Raw genomic sequence first — 21,152 nt, 5'->3', positions numbered from 1 at the left:
TTCATCAACAAGTACAAGTTCTAATGCAGAGCAAGAAGATACAAGTCAAATATGTCCTTCAACCTCTAGGCTCCATGGCAGCTGCCATCCTCCTTCTTCCATTGGCGCACTTCCATGTGAGGATTCTTCACTGGCTTCTTTCACACAGTGGTCTTTCCAAGAGCTACCCATGTCTCACATGATCATGATTACAGAAGCATGCAAAAGGCACCTTTCCTGGTGGATGGTCTCCCCAGTAGTGACTCAGGGCAGACCCTTCATTCAGCCCACTCTGGTAGCCACAGTGACCACAGACGCCTCCCTGAGAGGGTGGGGGGTGGGGTCATTATCTGGGCAGGACAGTCCAAGGCACTTGGCAACCTCACGGGTACCATCTGCACATAAATGTTCTAGAGATGAGAGCCATGCTCCTGGCGTTGCAAGCCCTTCAAGATTCTTTTCCTTCCGGGACCATTGCGATCCAAACAGAAAATATGTCAGTAGTGTGGTACATCAACAAACAGGGCGGGACCAAATCTTACCCCTTGTGTCGAGAAGCACTCAGACTGTGGCAGTGGGCAATTTCCTCCCAATGTTTTCTAATTGCGACGCACATCCCTGGGAGATCCAACGTCATAGCGGACAGACTCAGCAGAGCTATTCTCATGCCTCATGAGTGGTCTCTTAATCAGGAAGTTGCGGACCTGATCTTCCGCAAATGGGGACAGCCGTGCTGCGATCTTTTTGCCACCCCATTCAACAGCAAATGCAGCAACTACTTCTCCCTCCTTCCACTTCCAGGTCACCTACGCAAGGATGCTCTAATCCACGATTGGCCTCAGGGACTCCTTTATGCATTTTCTCCCTTTCTCCTTATACCAAGACTCATACAGAAAGCAAAGTCGTTGGGTTGCAAAATGATCCTCATTGCCCCCTACTGGCCTTGACAGATTTGGTTTCCATTCCTACACCTCTATCTTCTCGATCAGCCCTGGACTCTGGACCTGATTCCAGATCTACTGGTTCATCAATCAGGCGGGTTGCATCAGTCCCTTCAGACTCTCCAGCTCACAGCTTGGTTGCTCCACTTCCAACCCTAGCCAGGCTCCCTAGCATTTCCCCAGCAGTCCGTGAGATTATCATTTCCTCACATAAGTCCACCACCAGGACTATTTATGCTAGCAAATGGAAACATTTTTCTTATTGGGCCAGGTCTAAGAATGTGGATCCCTTCTCAGCCCCAGTCCATGAGATCCTAGAATTCCTAGCACAACTGTTTCACTCTGGAGCCGCTTCCGCTACCATTAGGGTGCAATTAGCAGCCATTTCTAATTTTCACATCGGGTTACAGAATTCAAGCATCATGTCTCACAAGCTCTGTAAAGCCTTTTTGAGAGGGACATCTCTTCTTAGACCTCCAGTGAGAGAACCCCCCTCCTCCCTGGGACCTTAATCTAGTCCTAACGTCCTTAATTTTGCCTCCTTTTGAACCAGCGGCATCATGCTCCATCAAATTTCTCTCTTGGAAAACAGTCTTTCTGGTTGCTATTACTTCAGCCAGATGACTCTCAGAACTACAGGTACTATGTGTCCGTCCCCCTTATCTGTTTTTTTCATAGGGATAGAGCTTCTCTGAGGACAAATACTTTGTTTCTTCCCAACGTCTGCTCTGAACATAATTTAAATCAATCTATAGATCTCCCCATTTTCTTTCCCAATAATAGCAAATACAAACTTCACCAATTGGACGTGCACAGGCAATTGCATTTTTACCTTCATAGAACTGAAGAAATAAGAAAATCTGTCTTATGCCTTAAACAAACAAGGTCTCCCAGTTTCCAAGGTTACTTTATCCAGATGGCTATCCCATACTATTTCATTTATTTATCAGTTACGGGATAAGGAATTACCATCTAAACTGAAAGGTCATTCTACTAGGGCATTAGACACCTCTGTAGCTTTCCAGTCTAGGTTGCCCATGGATTTCATATGTGCAACTGCTATGTGGGCAAATCCTCATACCTTTATTTCTCATTACAAGGTGGATATGGTCTCCCGGAGCAGAGCTGATTTTGGTTCCACTGTTCTGAAGAGTCTGTTCCACTGAGCCACCCAGGATTTTAGGTGCTAGGGACACTGTCCCAACCAGCAAGAATGAAGGCGAGATAGACAACTTAACATAAAGAAGTTATGCACCTACCATAATGTTCCATGTTAGTTGTCTTCATCTCGCCTTCTTTCTTGCGTCCCACCCTCCGTCCCCCTGTCCTAGTGGATCGAGAGGAGTCCTTTTTCACTGGCTGAGTATTCTTTGTTTCCCTCTATTGATTTAGAGGATATGGGAGGTATAAGTCAACCAGTTCTTTTGACTGGTTTATTCTCTTGTTATGTCTGGAGTTAGCTATTTCAAACGAGATCTGGGTAGCTATCGCTAGGCATTATGGGATAAGGGGTAGCCGCGAGCCAGTAAACAGCTCTCGAGCTATTGAAGATGGCTGAGTCGGAGCCGAGGATCGGCTCCGATCCCAACCAACAAGAAAGAAGGCGAGATGAAGACAACTAACATGGAACTTTATGGTAGGTACATAACTTCTTTTTTAATGATATATATGATAACTCCTTCATATTGAAAAAAAAAGACTTCTTTACACAATGAATTTATTTATTTATTACATTGAAAGAAAAGACTTCTTTACACAATGAGTTTATTTATTGGCATTTTTTTGCCAGGTTAGACTGACTGGGCCTAAAAAAGACCCTTTTCAGCAGAGCCCCCAATGGAAAAAAGCTTCAGTACAAAAATATAATTTACAATTAATTATTATACTTGGTAAGAGTTGTAAAACAATGTAGAATTATGAATAATAACTATAATAAGTGGAAAAAATAAATAATTATCATATTATTTACAATAGACAGCACTGCTATATGCATACTCTGCTGAGTATCATATGCCTAACAGCATCACATGCCACATTTTAGTCAATCAAGGGATATATTTACCTATTGACGTATTATGCACAGTCACTACAACTGATAGGCTTTTGAAAAAGTATACTCAGCTGAAGACTTAGCAGCTGTAGTACAATCTTTTTGATGACTTAAACTATCATAAGATACAACTTTAAACTTGCTGGGTAGAGTTTTCCTGTTGAACTGGATTCTCATCTACAGAAAGATTTTTGTTCAGACACAGTGATAAAAGACACTGGGTTTGATTCATGATGGTTAACTTGAGGTATAAACCTGCTCTACACTATGCAGTAACCATTTCTGATTCAGTGACAGCCCTTCCACAGTGCTGCACCACTCCAGTTGGCTTTCTCTGCGGCCTACTGCAAATGCTAATAAGGCATTTTGGTGGAGCAGCCTATGCTAATTACCTACGTGCTCTCCCCTCAGAAATGCCAGTAGCTGTGTAAGTTACCTCAGGTGTCTGTATTAATAAACATGGCCAAGAGCATGTGTCATCCTTCTCATTAATGGTAAGTGTCAGTGAGTTTAATGGAGAGGTAGTGGTGTGCAGTGTGTGCATGTGTGAATGTGTGTGGCTGCATATGTGAGTGTATGCAGAAGGATGTGTATGCTTGTGTGTGTGTGTGTCTCTGAGTGAGTATGTCTTCCTTGGTGGTCACAGTAGAAGTGTTGGTTAGGGGATAGGTAGGGTGTGTGTGTGTGTGTGTGTGTGTGTGTGTGTGTGTGTGTGTGTGTGTGTGTGTGTGTGTGTTTATGAATGCATCTGGGTGGAGAGAGCTGTCAGATCTTCACACTCCCGTAGACTACTGACCAAATAGTGAAATAGTTCAGTGGGGGAACACTAGCCTCCTGGGGTAACTCTTTACATTATACTTTAAAGGCACTTAATAAAATAATAGAACACTGTTTTGCAACACAAAAGATGTGGGACATGGTGGGGGAGGACATGACACCAGGATAGTCTTTATATGTTGCCTTAATGGCAGTTAAAAAATATTCAGTCTCTGTACCCTCAGCACTTTTTCACTGACTGCTAGCTCTCTGTACTACCAGTAGATGCTAGGGGTACACCAACATATTACTTAAATCTTTGAAAAAAAAAATTAAAGTAAAATGGGTGGGGGTGGGAGGAGTAGCAACCTTGTACCCTTGATACATGGAGCAACTTATCAAGTCAGAACCTTAACCTTCTATGCTAACTGGGACTGCTTGCTATAGATCTGTCTCCTTGGGCATTCCATAAATTGCAACAAATCCATCCTTCAACCAGCTAACTCAGACCATTTAATTAATTTCATGTCACATAGACACAATAACCACCATAGTGTCCCTACTTCAGGATATAATTCAGACACTAAGGGGCTCCATCCAAATTCCCCTCCAGTTAGACCATCCTCCAGGAGGTCTGGCTCCCTGAGCTCTGGGGCTGATGGCATCCTCCATACTGATGATGCACTTCCTTTCTAAGGGATTAGTAGTTTCAAGTTTCTCAGCAGCTTTCAACCCGCAATATGATAAACAGCCTTTGCAAGGACCAGTTATGATGGTGACTAACTTTCCTCTACATCCATTTAGAAAGACCCTTTATTCTACCACCCCCTGTGGTGGTAGTAAGCATGGATGCCTCCTTCTTGTAGTGGGGGTTGTATTACACAGGAGGATGATCCAAGGATTATGAAGTTCTCAAGAGGCCGGTCTTCACATCAGTATCTTTGAGATGTGAGCAGTCTCCTTGTGTTGCAAGAACTACAGGCCGTCCCTCCTCCACTGGTGATTTGTATCCAAACTGACCACAGAACAGTGGTTTGGAACATCAAAAAGTAGGAGGAACCAGATTTTACCCTTTATGCCTGGAAGCCTTGAGGATGTGGCAGTGGGTGATTGTTTTGTATCACTTTGTAATTGCAGTGCACAGTCCTGGGAAGACCAGCTACCTTGCTGCCAGGCTCAGCATGTCTGTTTTGATGCCTTACAAGTTGGGGTCTCAGCCCAGCAGTAGTACAACAAATATTCAGCCTCTGGGGTCAGCTTTGCTGTAATCTCTTCACCTCCTCATGAAACACCAAATGCAGTGACTTCTTTGCTATGAGTCCCCCTGAGTGACCGTACTCAAAAGAACAATGGCCTCCTGGGCTAATTTATAGTTATACTCCTTTGCCCCTGCTTCCCAGGTTTCTACATAAAGTGATCAGATGCAAAGCCCCATAATCTTTGTTGCACCCTACTGGCTCAGGCACATTTGGTTTCCCCTCTTAAGGCCTTATATCAGGGATGCCCCCAAGATGTTGGATTCCAGACAAGATCTGCTGTCCCACCCATCAGGGAATCTTCACCCGGAGTTGCACAACCTTATGCTAACCACTTGGTTTCTCCAGTTCCAATGATAGACAATGTCCCTACCTTTACTGTTGATGTCATAAGGATACTATCTGCATCCTAGAAGGAATCCACTCGCAAGCTTTACTGTGGCATTTGGAAATGTTTCGCAGGTTGGGCATCATCACAAAACATTGACCCTTCCTCCATTTCTGCCCCAGACGTAGTATGATACCTGGCAAATATTTTTGATGCAAGTTTCATTTTTTTCTTTACTATTAAGGTACAATTAGCAGCTATCTCAAATTTTCACACTGGCTGTAAAACCAACTCCTAGACTTCTCATAAACTGTTCAAGGCCTTTATCAAGTGAGTTTTCCTTCTTTGATCTCCAGTTAGAGAGCTTATGCCTCCATGGGATCTCAGTTTCATGATAGGTCACTGTTTGAACCTGTATCCTCTGCACCTTTGAAATTTCTCTCCTGAAAAATGTTGTTTCTGGTTGTTATTACTTCAACCAGAAGAGTACAGGCCCTATCTTCTGTCTTCCTGCACTTGGTTTTCTACAAGGACAGAGTACATTTGCAGACAGAACCTCATTTGTCCATGTGGTGGCTTCTGATGCAAACATAAACCAAGCAAATTCACTTATCAGTCTTTTTTCTGATCACCCAAATAAAGGTGACTATATCTTACATACCTTGGGTGTACATAGACAATTTAGGTTCTACTTTCATATACTAAAATCCTTTAGAAAAGGCTCTCAACTCTTTGTTTCTTTTTCAGTTAATAAATGTGGTACAGTAATGTCTAAAGTCACCCTTTTTAGGTGGCTTTCTGATTCCATTCTATACATGTACTGAGCTGACAGTCTGCCATTATCATGCAGACCCAAAGCTCATTCTACCAGGTCTGTTGCTGCTTCAACAGCCTTCTTTAGAAATTCTTCAGTTGATGAAATTTGTGCTGCAGCAACATAGTCTGTGTTGCACACCTTTGCTAAACATTATATATTAGATGCTGTCTGAAAGTCTAGGGCTTCCTTTGGAAATATTATCCTCAATGGTCTCCTGTCATGATGCCACCAAGGTGTGTAGCTGGGTATTCTGACTCATCAGTTAGAATGGACAGACAGAGTGAATGGGATACAGTAGTTATGTCCTTACCATAACTCTTATAGGTTCATAGGAGTGTACTAGGCTAATGGCCCTGGAGCCTTTACAAGCCTAGTCCAAAGGATTCCCTGGCAACATGCCACCCAGCCTTATTTCCCAGTGCCTCTGTCCAGCAGGGCCACTGAAATGATCCCCAGGGTGAATTTTCTATTTTCCATCCACTCATCAAGATCTCTCTTGAAGAGGGCCAGTGAGGTGCTCTGCTTGACATGTAAGGGAAGTCTGTTCCAGAGCATGGGCAGTCTCTGGGTTAGGAATCTGTCTCTCCAGCAAGTTCTGTTGATTGTGATAATGAGATTAAGGTTTCTGGAGCATGTGGCATGGAGGGATAGGGATTTCTTTAGGTGTAGCATGTCTAACAGTGCTGGTTCTGACATGGCTTTGTAGGTCAAGCATGATCTTTTCATTCACATCTGTCTGATATGAGAACTCTCCAGGACCTGAAGGACATTTCAATTTATTTATACTGACTGTTATGAAAACTAGCCCTTATTTCTTGGCAACAAACTCAATTTGAGGTGGCTTCACACACACTAGGACATTTTGGGATGACAAATTTTAAGGGGTTGAAGCTGGATCACTAGTTTTGCTGACTCGAATCCAAAAAGTGAGTTGAGGATCCATCAGTCATATTGGACAGATATGGATGAAATGATCCAGCATTATGGTAAGTGCTTAACTATCTTTTTACTGTAGCCACCTAATGTTATTTGCATAAGGAAACAGAGTCTGCATTACTTTTAGAATTACTTGACATAATGACCGTAGAGGACAGGTTAGCATCATTCTTTATGAATGTCATAACAACCCCTCCATGTCTCACACTTGATCTATTATCAGTGAAGATAGTGTATTTTTTGTGAGTGTAGGGGGAGGATCCAGTATGTATCTTTTACCCAAGTTTCAATTATTTGTAATATTGAATTGTTATATTCCTGAAGGCACAGTTGTTTTGTTTATGCTGCAGGTATTGTGAATGAGTACTTTAGTATTATATGTGTGTGTGTGTCTACTACATATGATCGAAATTTCATTTGACTGAGACTATAACATTGAAATTTCAAAATACTGAAACTCATAAGACTGAAACCTTAACAATGGTAAATTTCAACGTACTAAATTGTAAACTATAGACATGCACACATACAACACCAATGACTAATCCTATTCAGAACTTAAAAACTACTTACTTCCCCTGATAACAGAAACTGGATAATATAAAACCAAACTATGTGGGGGGCACCCCCCCTAACTATATATACTGAATCCATGGTTGCTCTACAGTGGGGAAAAGGAAATTTACCTTTTACTTACCTTACAGTAGTCTACACGCTGCCACTACTATGTTGTAGTTGTACTATCTACCACAAGAGGAGGGGTTTCTCGCCCAGAAATTGTAGTTTATTGGCCGTTTTGGCAGTTTTTCCATCTCTTTCAACTTTCTGGTTTAAAAGCCCGTGTCTGCGCTTGTTTCCAACCTTTCCTGTAACTAGTCTAGTCCAGATACAGATTTGCTGTATCCGGAACTGTTTGTAAGCTTCTGAATGGTGCCAAAGTCTGCTCTTCAATTTTTCCCTTAGATCTGCTAGTTCTCTCCTCTCCTGCACTTTTACTAGCTTATTAGTCTAGCACTTTGCCAGACTTTTGTAGCAATTTTTATAGAATAACCATTCTACAAGGAAACAGCTCCAGTACTTATTATTAATGCCCACTCCTCCAGGCATGTCTAAAGGTCAGTTCCCTGTGTTTTCTCCTATTAACCTGGTGAACTTGGCATCCCGAGGCAATGTAGCAACTGCTTTATGTACACTGACAACCCTCTCCTCTTACCTCCCAACACTCAGACTTGTGAGATATACACTTATATATCTAAATTGGAAGCCACACACTCTCCTGCCAGGATCATAATAGCTGGTCAAGAGGAGAAGGTCAACACTTGCACCACACCACATGGAACACATAGCCCTCCAGAATATACACCAGCACTGCCTTCACATAAAAACACAAACCACACACCCACCTTCACTGAGGCGCTCAATAAAAATCTACCCAAACAGCAGAGACCTCCAAGGCAGAAATGCACTCGACCACCACAACACAATACTAATTACGAGACACATAACTCTCCTTAACAGTTTGCCACTCAACCAAAGCCCCTAAGGCAAAACAGCATGCTCAACACACTAGTCATAAGTGACTCAATAGTGAGGCACACTGATGTCCCATTCACTAGGTTGAATAAGGAGAAAGTAACAATCAGCTGCCTGTCAGGTGCCAGGATCTGCCACATAAAGCACACACTCAGGTCCCTCAACATCAGGTACAAATATGAGTCTGTCATTGTACATGTGGATGTGAATGACCTGAGATGTACCTCCCTGGACTACATGAAAAGAGACATGGAGAAGCTCTTGGATTATGTAGCCCAGGTGGGTATGACCATAGCCCTGAGCAGCATCTTACCATCACCCAGAATGATGCCACAGTACAAGCAGAAAATGATTGATTTCAACAATTGGCTAAGTTTCTGGTGTCATTCTAAGGGGATCTGGTATTTGTCTGCTTGGAATGACATGATTGACAGACCTTGATGCTTTGCCAGAGATGGCATGAACCTGTCACCCCTGGGCTTCCGGATACTGGCCAAGGCTCTTGCCATCCCTATAGTGCCTTTTTTAGGAGGTGTTCCAAAGGCCAAATTGCCACCATAACAGCTGCAAGCAAATGCAATCTGAGGGTTCTACTGTTCAATGCTAGAAGTCTAAATCTCAAAATGCACTCGCTTGAAGCACTCCTTAAAATGGAGAACATCAACATTTGTGCTGTAACAGAGACCTGGTTCAAAGCAGCAGAAAGCACCCCTGCACTACCAGGCTATAACTCATTCCACACCTTTTGTCCCCAGAACTTGGACCGAAGCTCCAAAGGTGGTGGTGTTTCCATATTCGTAAATGATGTGCACATCTCCAGACTTGTAGCCCAACATAACACATCAGAGATACTTCAGGTGCAGCTAATATTGGTTAAGACAGCGATTCAGGTCGTAGCCTGCTATAGGTCCTCAACCATGTCCCAAGACTCACACTCCATGTTCCTAAGCACCCTGGAGAATATTAGGGTCCAACCTAACACTGTCATACTGGGCGACTTCAACTACCCCTCCATTAACTGGGAAAACTACTCGTGTACCAATACACTTGCCCAAAGTTTCCTGGAATTCATTAATTCCAGTGCCCTGGACTAGCTTGTTCTTACCCCAACTAGAAGTAGCAACATCCTTGACCTGGACATTACTATCATGGGCGACCATTGCTCTACATCAGTAGCCAACTCCTCCCTGGTTAGATCTGACCACAAACTAATCATCTTGAAAATCTACACCCCCCCCCCCCCTGCAAACAGCAGGTTAAAACAGCACTGTGCAAGGTCAAGAATACAGCTTCTATATATATATATATATTTCAGCTCTTTTGCTTTAACTTTTCTCTTGTTATTATCTAAAAGTGGGATTGTTTCCGCACATTTTTTGTGTGGTACAATAGCAGGTAAACCTCAGGGTTTAAAAAATTTAACAAATGTGGGCATAAAATTCCATTGTTAGATGCCCATCTTCTTTGCATTTATTGTTTAGGTCCTGAACATTTGCAGTCTTCATGCACTGTCTGTGAAGTCTTTAACCCTAGACCATTAATAGACCGGAAAAATAAACTAATTCTCAACAGTCTTCTTCCTTCAGCCTTTGGAGAGTTACTTGCTGGAGCACATCCCTCCAAATCTTAGAGAAAGGAAGCAAAGAAAAGACTTTCCAAGTAACCTGGTTCCTCTCAGTCCTCTTCAGATCCAGTAAGAACCGCTCAAGAAAACTTGAAAAACTTTGGATCCCAAAGACAAGCCTTTGTAACTGACTTCTTCAGACACCAGATCCGTATCTTCACATCCAGCTCTTCATGAACCTGTACCCTCTCAGCTCTCATCTCAATTTCTGGAAAGACACCATCATTCTAAATCACCTTCCATAGCCTCTCCTCCTTCCCATTCATCCATTAGTCTCACAGAAGCTGATGTGGACAGAATGACAAGGAAGTTTCACTCGATACAAATTCAGATGGGAGTCCTCCAGGCTCCTAACCTCATGGGTCCAGAGACCTTCACTAGTACAACCCCACCAGAGCCCCTGGATCCAAGTCTCCTGGCACCATCTGTTTTTTATCCGAATATGGCTTTATCTTCAGATCCAATATCTTCCACAAGTGTTCCTGCTCCATGTGTGTCTGAACTGGATGACTCTTGAACCTGAAGCTTTGTTGTCATGTCTGAGGGGTTAGAGTCAACTCTGAAGTTATTGGAGCCATCTCTACCCCTTGGAGCCTTGTCATTTGATAGCTCGGTTCTGACACCTGCCTAGGGTGGGGTGTCTTTGGTTTGGAAGGAGCCATAAGTCCAGAAGCATGCTTTCTCAACTCCAACAGTTTCCTTCTTCCTGGGGCATTCTGCATCCATGGTAGTAGAGAAAGTATTCTGTTTTAGAGGTCATATGGCTCCTCTCCCCTTGGCTGTTCCCTCTGGATATCAGATATATTTGTGTTGTGAGCCTCAACATTCTACTTGCACAGGGACAGCCAGTCCAAAGTTTCCAGGCTACCCAACAGAGAATAATTACTTCTTCTGATACTTCTCCAGAACATCCCATCGAAGAATTCCGTAGGAAGAGGAAGTGCAAAAGGAGGCAATTAGACTCCCCTCAGGAGTCAGTCAATCAGAGAGGATACCAATTTCGATGAAGGGGAAGGCTTCCCAAGATCACCACCTGATGATGTCTCATTTGAAGACATTTTACAGATCCATAAACAAAGGGGTTGTTGGTCTACAGATAACCCTTCTCAAGAGGAATCTGTATTTTTGGAGGGATTTGCTACTGGCCCATCTACTTCTTGGGTGATTCCACCCGCTAATGAGCTCATTGATTTGATCTCTCAGTGGGAGTGGAAGAAATCTGATTATCTTGAGCCAATCCACAAGAGACCAGATAGTATCCTGGCACCACCAAAGGGAAGGGAATTTTGGAACAAAGGAGAACCAGTGGATGATATGTTCATAGCAGCAGCCACCAAGAAAGAACTTGTGGAACAAAGTTCCTCTGTTCATCCCCCTAACAGAGAGTCTAGGGTGCTGGACAGGTTTGTGAAGCATGCAGATACCTCAGCAACCTTTGAACTCAGGTTTCTGAGTTACTTGGCAACATCACCAGATTACAGAGAGGGATTTGATCATGGAGCTTTCAAAATCTGTCTCAGGGACAAGTACTTCTGAAGCAGAATCTTCTATTGCTTCACATTTGGTGACCCTTCAGTCTGTTTCAAACTCATCCTTGAGGTTTATTTCACATGCAGCTGAAGAGCTTCAAGAGCAGCGGGTTCAGACATTTCTATCAGGAGGCATGCCTGGATGCTTCTGTGTGATTTTGCATAGCCCTTCAAGTCATCCTTCATCAATTCTCCTTTTGGTGGAAGTTTGTATGTAACCCCAAGGTAAAAGATGCACTTTCCAGGTGCAATCAAGGTGGTAAGACCCTGTCTCCAGTGGATGTATGTTTTTTGACTCTCCAAAGAACGTTTTCGAGGAATCAATGAGGTGGTTGGAAAATGTGGTTCAGGAAATCCCAGGGTCCATTCCATGATCCACATAGAGAGAGTTCCCCCAGGGGCAGAGGGGGAACTCAAATGGGAGATGCCACCCACGCAGCAGAGGAGGCCGGCAGAACCAGGGGTCTAAAGAGTCTTTCTCTGACATACTGTATCAGTGTTCTTGAAAGGAGGCCTGATTGCCCACTTCTGGAGGCAGTCATGAGTTGATTATCCCTGCACCATAGAGCCTGGGTGGACATTACAAAAGATACTTGGGTGCACAGGATTATTTCCAGAGGTTATATAATTTTCTTTTCCCTACCCCTGCATTACTAAATAAAATTCCCAATGTCCCACCCAGTCAGAGGAAAACAGTAGCTCTGAAAATACAAAAGTTGTTAGAAAAAGGAGTCATCCAAGAGGTCCTCCCAGACCAGTAAGAATCTGGAACTTACTCAGGGTTCTTTTTAGTGCCAAAGAAAACAGGGGACTGGTGACCAATTTTGGATCTCAGCATTCTGAACAAGTCAGTTCAGCATACAAAGTTCTGGATGGTCATGAATTTAGTCCATCTTGCCTTTTCTGCACAAGAATGGTTGGATATGGTCTCCAGGATGCATACTATCACATAAAAATGAACAGTTGGTCCAGGAGATATCTACACGTTTGGCTGGGAGCCAGTCATGGTCAGTTCAGAGTACTACCCTTTGGCCTCACCACAGCCTCCAGGGAGTTCACCAAATGCATGGCAGTAGTAGCAGCTCACTTTAGACTGCAGGGATTCCAGGTGTTTCCATGTCTAAATGATTGGTTCATTACCACTTTGACCAAGCATCTGCTGATAGCAACTCAGGAATATGTACTCCAGGTTTGTTCCAATCTAGGAATTACAATCAGTCACAACAAATCTCATCTTCATCTGTCTCAGACATTAGAGTTCATAGGGGCCTTCTTCAACACAGTGTCAATGATAGCGTCTCTCCCCTTGTCAAGAGTTCAAACTATTAATTTTCAAGTCAACAAAGTTCTCGAAACCTCAGTCATGTCAGCCAGACTGATTTTACAGACCCTGGGATCCATATCCACAGCAACAGTTCTATTTCTGCTAGCAAGATACCATATGAGAATTCTTAAGTGAACATTAGAGACCAAGTGGTCCATTCTATATCAGTCTATGTCAGCCAAGATCAGCATAACTCAGGCCTGCAATAAATACCTTTGATGGTGGATTCACTCATATCAAATTTTACAAGGTCGTCCATTCATTCTCCCTCAACCCAAGGTCATAGGGACCACAGATGCTTGCCAGATCAGTTGGGGGGCATTTCTTGGGGAGGACTGTTCAAGGCATGTGGTCCCCTGAGGAGGTAAAAATGTATATTAATGTCCAGGAAATGATGGCAGTACTCCTAGTGCTGCATTCATTCCAAGACTCTGTCCCTTGTGGAGCTACTGCAATCCAAATGGACAATATGTCTGTAGTATGGTACATCAACAAACAAAAAGGAACCAGATCTTACCCCTTATGTTGAGAAACTATGAGAGTGTGGCAATGGGTGATCTCTTCCAATCAATGTCTGATAGTAATACACATACTCTGGAAATCCAACATGATAGGAGACAAGTTGAGCAGGTCCATATTACTACCTCATGAGTGTCCTCTCAACAAAAAGGTTGCAGAAATGATATTCCACCACTAGACCAACCAGGCTGTGACCTATTTGCATCTCCCCTGAACAACAAGTGCAGAAGGTTCTTTGCCCTAATCCCCTCACTGGGGGAGTCAGTGAGAGATTCTCTCCTTCATGATTGGACCACAGGTCTCCTCTATGCTTATCTCCCAGCTTCATTAATCCCAAATGCTTACAGAAAGCATCCTAATTGAAGAGCAAGGTCATCCTCATTGCCCCTTATTGGCTTCAACAGGTTTGTTTTCCCTTCCTTTGGCCTCATCACGTTTACCCACCTTGGATTCTGGATTCCAGATCTCCTGGCTCGCCCAACAGACATTACTCTCCCAGATAACCTGAGCCTAAAGCTGACCTCATAGTATCTCCAATTCTGTTGATAGCTAGACAACTCAAACTTTCTTCCCCAGTCCACCTCATTCTTTTGTCATCCCACAAACCTTCCACTAGAAAAATTTACAAGAGCAAATGAAAGAGATTTGTCTTTTGGGTACAGCAACAAGGCATTGATCCTTTTTCAGCACCAGTACCTAAAGTTCTTGAATTCATGGCTTCTCTTTTTAATGAAGCGGCTAGACCTTCTACGGTTAAGTTTCAGTTAGGTGCCATCTCCAATTTCCATACTGAAGTTGATAATTCTACATTAACTTCTTCATGTCTTTGTAAGGCAATTCTAAGAGGAACCTTTCTACTCAAACCACCCTTCAAGGACCCTACTCCACTGTGGGATTTGAATTTAATGTTACATGTCCTTACTCAGAGACTGAATCGACTGCAAAATGTGAATTGAAATATTTGACTTGGAAAACTATATTTCTGATTGCTATGACATCTGCCAGATGAGTTTCAGAAATTCAAGCTTTATCTTCTAAGCCTCCCTATTTAATTTTTCATAACGATAGGGAGTCTTTAAGAATCAATCCTTCCTTTCTTCCTAAGGTGGAGTCAGGATCTAACATTAATCAAACTATTAACTTCCCTGTATTCCTTCCAAAATTTTCAGACAAAGGTGAATACATTTTGCACCTATTAGAAGTGTAATTGTCTGTGAACATCTAGCTACACAGATCAGAGACATCTAGGAAATCAGATCAATTACTTGTATCCTTTTTAGAAACCAGATTGGGTCAACCAGTTTCAAAATTAACCTTATCAAAATGGGTGACAAATTGCATTTCCTTTGTCTACAAAAGTTTGGTTTGGTTTGGTCTTGCCAAAGCCTGTAAGAGCCCATTCAACCAGGTCCATGGCAACTTCATCAGTTTTTTTATCCATGTCTTCCATGGACAATATTTGTGCGGCTGCAACGTGGGCTAACCCTCATACCTTTATTACTTATTATTTGTTGGATCTGGTCTGTAGGAGAAGAGTAGCCTTTGGCTCAAGAGTACTGAGGAATATCCTTCTTAGAGTCCACATAGGATTCAGGTAGCTGGGGGACTCTGTCCCATATGTTGAGGAATGAATAAAAATTGACAACATCACATAAAGATGTTATGTACTCACCATAACGTTCCATCTGTGTTGTCCATTTTCATTCTTCCCCAACTCCCCTCCCTCCAACCTCCTACACTTTCTCTTGATGACTGCTGGAAGAGCAGGAGAGTATTATAGGAAACAAAGTTCCTTCTATTTGAGCTCCAGATAGTGACTTTCTATATTAAAGCTAGAATTTCATTATGCTTCACAATAAGAAACTGCAAACAATATCTGGAGAATGAGGCAGACTATAGGACTGTGTGTAAGGGAGGACCTCAAGAGCTTGTAGTATCCATGAGCTGTGAAACAGCAGCTGAGTCATATCCGAGGATCGGATCCAAACCCATATGTTGAGGAAAAATGAAAATGGACAACACAGATGGAATGTTATGGTGAGTACATATCTTCATTTTTCATTCAACATAGCTGTCTGTGCTAGGGTTGCTGTCTAATGCAGACATACAATTCCAAAAGGATCATTCACTCAGCAAATGCTAGAATCAAACACGCACAGTATCATTACAGCATTAATGTGGCAATTACAGCAAGTTAATACTAGGGAACATACCTGTGATTAATGTATCGAAAAAGGCAAACAAAGCACTCATTCTATAGTTATATATTATTCTACTGATACACATAAATTATACAATAATATTACTTAGACAGTGGTTGTATTTTTCTGTTGTTTCTTTATTTTAAATATATATGTGTTTCTCTGGGTTAATGAACTGTACATTCAACACTATGCTCAAGTTAAAGTTTAGTTTTATTTATGTATTTATCAGTAAATATGAGTACAGTGTACAGATGGTCTGTCAGTTGGTTCCAAGGATTATGACTATGAGCTGCTTGCTATGGTCCACAGTTTGATTCTGTCATGTGCATGCCCCCCATGACAGGTTGACATCCACATTCTCCTATTATGCCATCCCAAAGCATGGTCAACTTGTTGGATACAGGCACCTTGACCGATTTGCTGTTTCCTGGTTCTCCTGCCATTCTTAGGAGACAATCATGCAATATCCACTATGTCTATTCTTCTGGGTGAGAATTAGGGCTTTATTCCTTTGTGCCCAAATAGCTGCTTCTTCTACTGTAGTTTTCAAGATTACTAAGGCTATGGATAAAGGATATACAGTTGACACTGCTTGTCTGGACCTTGCCAAGGCATTTTGTGCCATCTCCCATGGTGGGATTATTGGCAAACTCTCTCAACTATACTTTGATCCATATATATTTTACTGGAAATGTATTTGTTCTAAATATAAACTTGTCACTAGTCGTATCCCACAAGGCTTTCTTCTCTTTGATGTCTATTTTTGTGGCATAAAAGCTGATATCAAGGAACAATGGTTAACAAAGTTTGCTGATGAATCCGAACTGATAGAAGTTATCAAATCCCATTCTGATACTCAAATTCTCCAGAAGGGCTAGACCAAACAAATACTTGGTGAATTAATTATGGGACTTCTCTCAACACCAAGAAATGCAGTATAGTCTTTGGAAAATCTAGCAATACTAATGCTCAGCATATAGATACCATTCCACTTAAATTTGACATAGTCATCAAGGTCATGGGTATGTATGTTAATAACAGACCACCATGTTTCTATGGTGGTTAGAAAATTCTTCTACCTTGTATAGCTTATCTTTCACCATATCTCTTCAATGTCTGAAGAAGTTATAGTTCCACATTATTCATCCCTTATCAGGCCCATCATGTAATGCGCCCTTTGGTGTGTACCTCACCAAACACTTAAACCAGCTTGAAAATCCTCAATGTTTCTTCACCAAAATGATCTGAGATCTCATTTCCCCTAGCTACTATGACAGACTAAAAGTTCTGTCCCGCTGCTCAGTGTCATACAGACTCCTGTGGGGTGATTTCTAGTTTTCTACACTATGAATGACCCATCACCCTTTCAACCCCTTCACCTAAATAGCACACATAATAAAGTAAATTCCCATTCTAGAAAACTACATTTAAACTGTCAGATCAACAATACCAAATGGCATGACAGATATCTAAGTCAACATATCCCCTGTTCTGGAATAGGCAGGTTTTACCTATCTAGCAGAGTACTTCCCTAGCAACCTTTAAAACCAGTCTGGATGACTGGATGGACAATCACAAATTTTCACCAGAGATGTGTGGACAAAGTCTGCTTAATGGGAAGGTGGAGTAATGAGTGATGTGGCTGAGCTTTTTGATGGTCTCCTTTGGCCATAAGATTACTAAGAACCAACAAACCTATGGCATTTGTCATAATATTGTGGTGTATAGCAAACCACTAAAGCTTCAGCTGTTACCTAGTCACTTTCCTGGTAATGGTGATGTACTCTTTAATGGCATAGCATGTAATAAATGATAGGCATGGAGAGGTGTGGTGATGTTTAGATGCTTTTATTTGTCCCCATCTCCATTGTTAAATGTACTTCTACACAGTCTTAGCGCACAGTCACAGCATTACACCAGATGCGTATGTAGCACTGACACAGCAGAATGCATCACCAAGTGATACAGCACAGTGCTTTCACTGGCAGTGTTACATTAATCAACTGTGCACTAGCCAGCATGAGAGATAGTGTAGGGGGTGTCTGACATCTAACACTGTCTTCCATTATATTTAGGGGTGAAGTGAAAGCAGGGGTTTACTTTTACATCATGTTGCCACCATGAGGGAGGAGGAACATGAGCTTTAATTCTCGACTTATACTGCTACAGTGGACATGACAGTGGGGGGGGGGTATGTATATACTTTTATTGCCGCAGAGATATGACAATAAGAGTGGTGAGAGAAAAGGGCTTTGTGTATTTCTACTGCTATGATGCACACAAGAGCAAGATTTTTCTGAGATTTTTTTCTTACATCGCTAATGAGGTGATGTATACTTATATGCTGTCAGGAACATGTTGATAGGGGTGAAAGAAGGGTCTACAGTAGACATGAGCATGATAATGTAATTACAAACATGTGAGGCTTTGATTTTCCATTTTCAGTAGCGGGTGGGTGTGAGGGGAGATTGATGTGCTAGTTCTGTGAGACTGGGCTGATGGGGCCTCACTATATTTCCCATCTGTTAAAACCAGTTCAGATGAGGTTTACTGTATGTTACCTATGCAAAGTGTTTATATATTTATAAAGCAATTGCACAGCTAAGTAGTTGGCAGTTCTAGGCCTCAGTCAGTTAACTGAATCATTCAGAAAGGTTAATTCTTCATAAATCTTAGAGTTCTTACATAAGAAGTGCTAGTTTAGTAGTTTTCAGATAATGGATTGCTCTGAATGAAACTGTCTCAAAAACAGCAGCTTAATAATTGCTAATGGCAGCAGTTTGAACAACTGTGTAAAATTGTCGGAGCTGTTTAGTTTCTAATAAAACTTGTCTAATTTTCCTTTCCTGAGGCAATCATACAAGATGAACATGTTAAACAAAACAAGCATATTGATAAGTGCATTGCAAAATAAATAAATAAACCATTGAAGGAAGCATGACAACACAAAGTACTTATTTATAATAAATAATGCTGAGATTTTGTGCTCTTTAAAATACTTTCTACCTGATCCTTAAGACTGATATATCATAGGAGTGTGCTTTTTTAATATTTCATTAAAACGGAATACTATTTCATTTTCTCTCTTTATGGTTGTGACTGCTTAGCACACACCTTGAGACATATGCAGATATTCCCTTTTTATCCATATTATTGAACTTTTGTCTTTCCAGATATTGAGGGATTTTCCTGTTTCTTCTTTTCCTTGTCTCAAGTAGTTTTTAAGTATAAACATGTCTTTATAGCAGGAGTCTAGGTACAAATTTATTAATTGTAACTCTAAATTCGGCTATTATGATTTTATACCCAGTGCTGTGGGTAGTGTCTTACAAGTTGCTTCTATTTTCCTTCATTTCCAGTGCTTTGAAAGATATTGAATTTATAAAGGTGATGAACACAAGACAGCTCTAATAAAATGCATTTTTGTTTGTTTTGTGTATTCTGCATAGATGCTTCATCAATACAGATGAGGATAAAATAGCCATAGACTCTAATGCAGTTACACTATACTATATTTGTTGTACTATAGTCAATATATTATCTGGCCTGCCAGATGCAAGATCAGACAACCAGCCATGCATACTGAGATAGGATTTGTAACAGTTGAATTAAGTGCCGAATGATCAATTTTTCTTAGAAATTATTGCAGTAGAAATATATATACTTTCTAAAAAGTAGTGTTCTACATTGATTCATCCATAAATAGCAGGTGATTTACTCTCCCTAATCTATTTATGTCTTAAAAATGAAACACTCCTTATCTGTACTGCCTACCATACTGGTAACTGTATGAAATCTCATTTTTAATAAAATATAATGAAAATGTGTGTATGTACAATATTTTACCAGTGTATCTACTTGATTGCCTCTTTTTGTTTGTTTTCAGGTCAGTGCACTATATGACATAATTGGGAGTACTTTGGCCAGTCAGCTGTAGATTATGAACCTAGTTGAAAAACATCACAAAGAGAACATATGCTCATTCTGGATTCTTTCGGACAATTGAGTTGTAATATTTGTATTTATACATTTGCACAAAATAAATATGCTTTCCAAGCATTTTGCCTGGATTTACTACAGAATAAACCATAATTAATTATTGCATGTGCATATTTTTCTTGCTAATAGTACTTCATGAATGTTCCATATTTTTCTTCATATTCCATGTTATTGCTTTTTTTCTAGCTGTCCATCTGTTCATATGGGGCAGCTGTAGTCTGATGTTGAAATTTATACATTGTTCACCAAGGTCAATCTGCACTTGCATAGTTGCCTAAAGATTCTTTTATCCATGGAACAGTGCAACTGTAAGTTTGGGGGTCTTAAAATGAGGCTGTTAGAGCAACTGCTTACTTTTCTTCTTTCATGCTTTCCAAAGTTTACTGTAAAAATGGATAGTGATGAAGTCTTTTGGCACAGTAACAGGGTACTTGAGTATACTACCAGTGACCTGGGATTGTATTACAATTCATTTCTGGAAGACTAGTCAGAGAGAAGGAAGAAGGGTTGAGAGGCTAGTTCCAACTCTCCATTCTGAAAGAGAGAGGGTATTGTTTTTTTGCCATAACCAGACAGTACCTAGTGAATATGGGTTTATATTGATCATTTAAGTTGCAGGTTTTATCAAATCTCACTCCCTCTGAAGCACCAAAATGAGCATTAACACTGATTCTGCAGGGAAGCAAGTCACTTACTGCTCCTTTCTCCTCTTCACAGACCTAGGAAATGGGCTCTAACATGGATCCTGCAGTGGGGGCATGGCCATTAGTGCTCATTTCCTAGGTTTGACAGGTGGTATTCAATTGTTTAGTAATTTTGTAGTCTGAACCTTGCAATTCAGTTAAACCAGTGAAGTCTTTGAAGACTAGGGAGTGGTATTACAATTACGTGCATGATGCTTAGCGGGGCTATGGTTAACCTATTCCAGGTGCCAGAAAGTCTGCTCTCCAAATTTTCCCTTAGAACTAGCTGGTTTCTCAGTAGTAGCACTAAAATCTGAACCCCTGTGACTAGCACTTGATCTAGAACCTGCTGGAAAGCACTAGGAAGCCTTAAACTGATACAAGCACTCAACTGTCCTTGTCAATAAGGAGAAATTAATAAATAACAAAACAGCACTCAGGCAGGTCTTCCCGATAATTTACTATTACAAAAACATACACACTTGACTTTAAACGCTTTTCGTTTGCACTAAAGCAAACTTCTTCAGAAGTCAATACCATTGAAACTGACACAATTTAAAATACAAATATGGTGACGTATTTGAAACCCCACCTACGCAGCAACAGTAGAAATTAAAGCTATAAATAGCTTAAGTGTTTCTACATTAAGCTTAAATAGAGGCAACAATAAGATA

The 21,152-nt window shown here is 41.3% G+C and overlaps 1 protein-coding gene across 1 annotated transcript in view; it reads left to right on the top strand.

Annotated features, from left to right (window-relative positions):
• DNAI4 (dynein axonemal intermediate chain 4) overlaps positions 1 to 19,897 on the top strand; it is a 1,182,639-nt gene extending 1,162,742 nt beyond the window's left edge. Inside the window, exon 17 of the mRNA XM_044085587.1 lies at positions 19,683 to 19,897. Coding sequence (XP_043941522.1) covers positions 19,683 to 19,733 — 51 coding nt within the window. The 3' untranslated portion in view covers positions 19,734 to 19,897. The remainder of the gene's footprint in view (positions 1 to 19,682) is intronic.
• Positions 19,898 to 21,152: the final 1,255 nt, after the last annotated feature.

Source organism: Protopterus annectens, chromosome 10.part0, assembly GCF_019279795.1.
Source record: "Protopterus annectens isolate FY-2018-M chromosome 10.part0, PAN1.0, whole genome shotgun sequence".
Lineage (NCBI taxonomy): Eukaryota > Metazoa > Chordata > Ceratodontiformes > Protopteridae > Protopterus > Protopterus annectens.
Note: the sequence above shows the minus strand (reverse complement) of the source record. Positions and strands in the feature narration are given on the sequence as shown.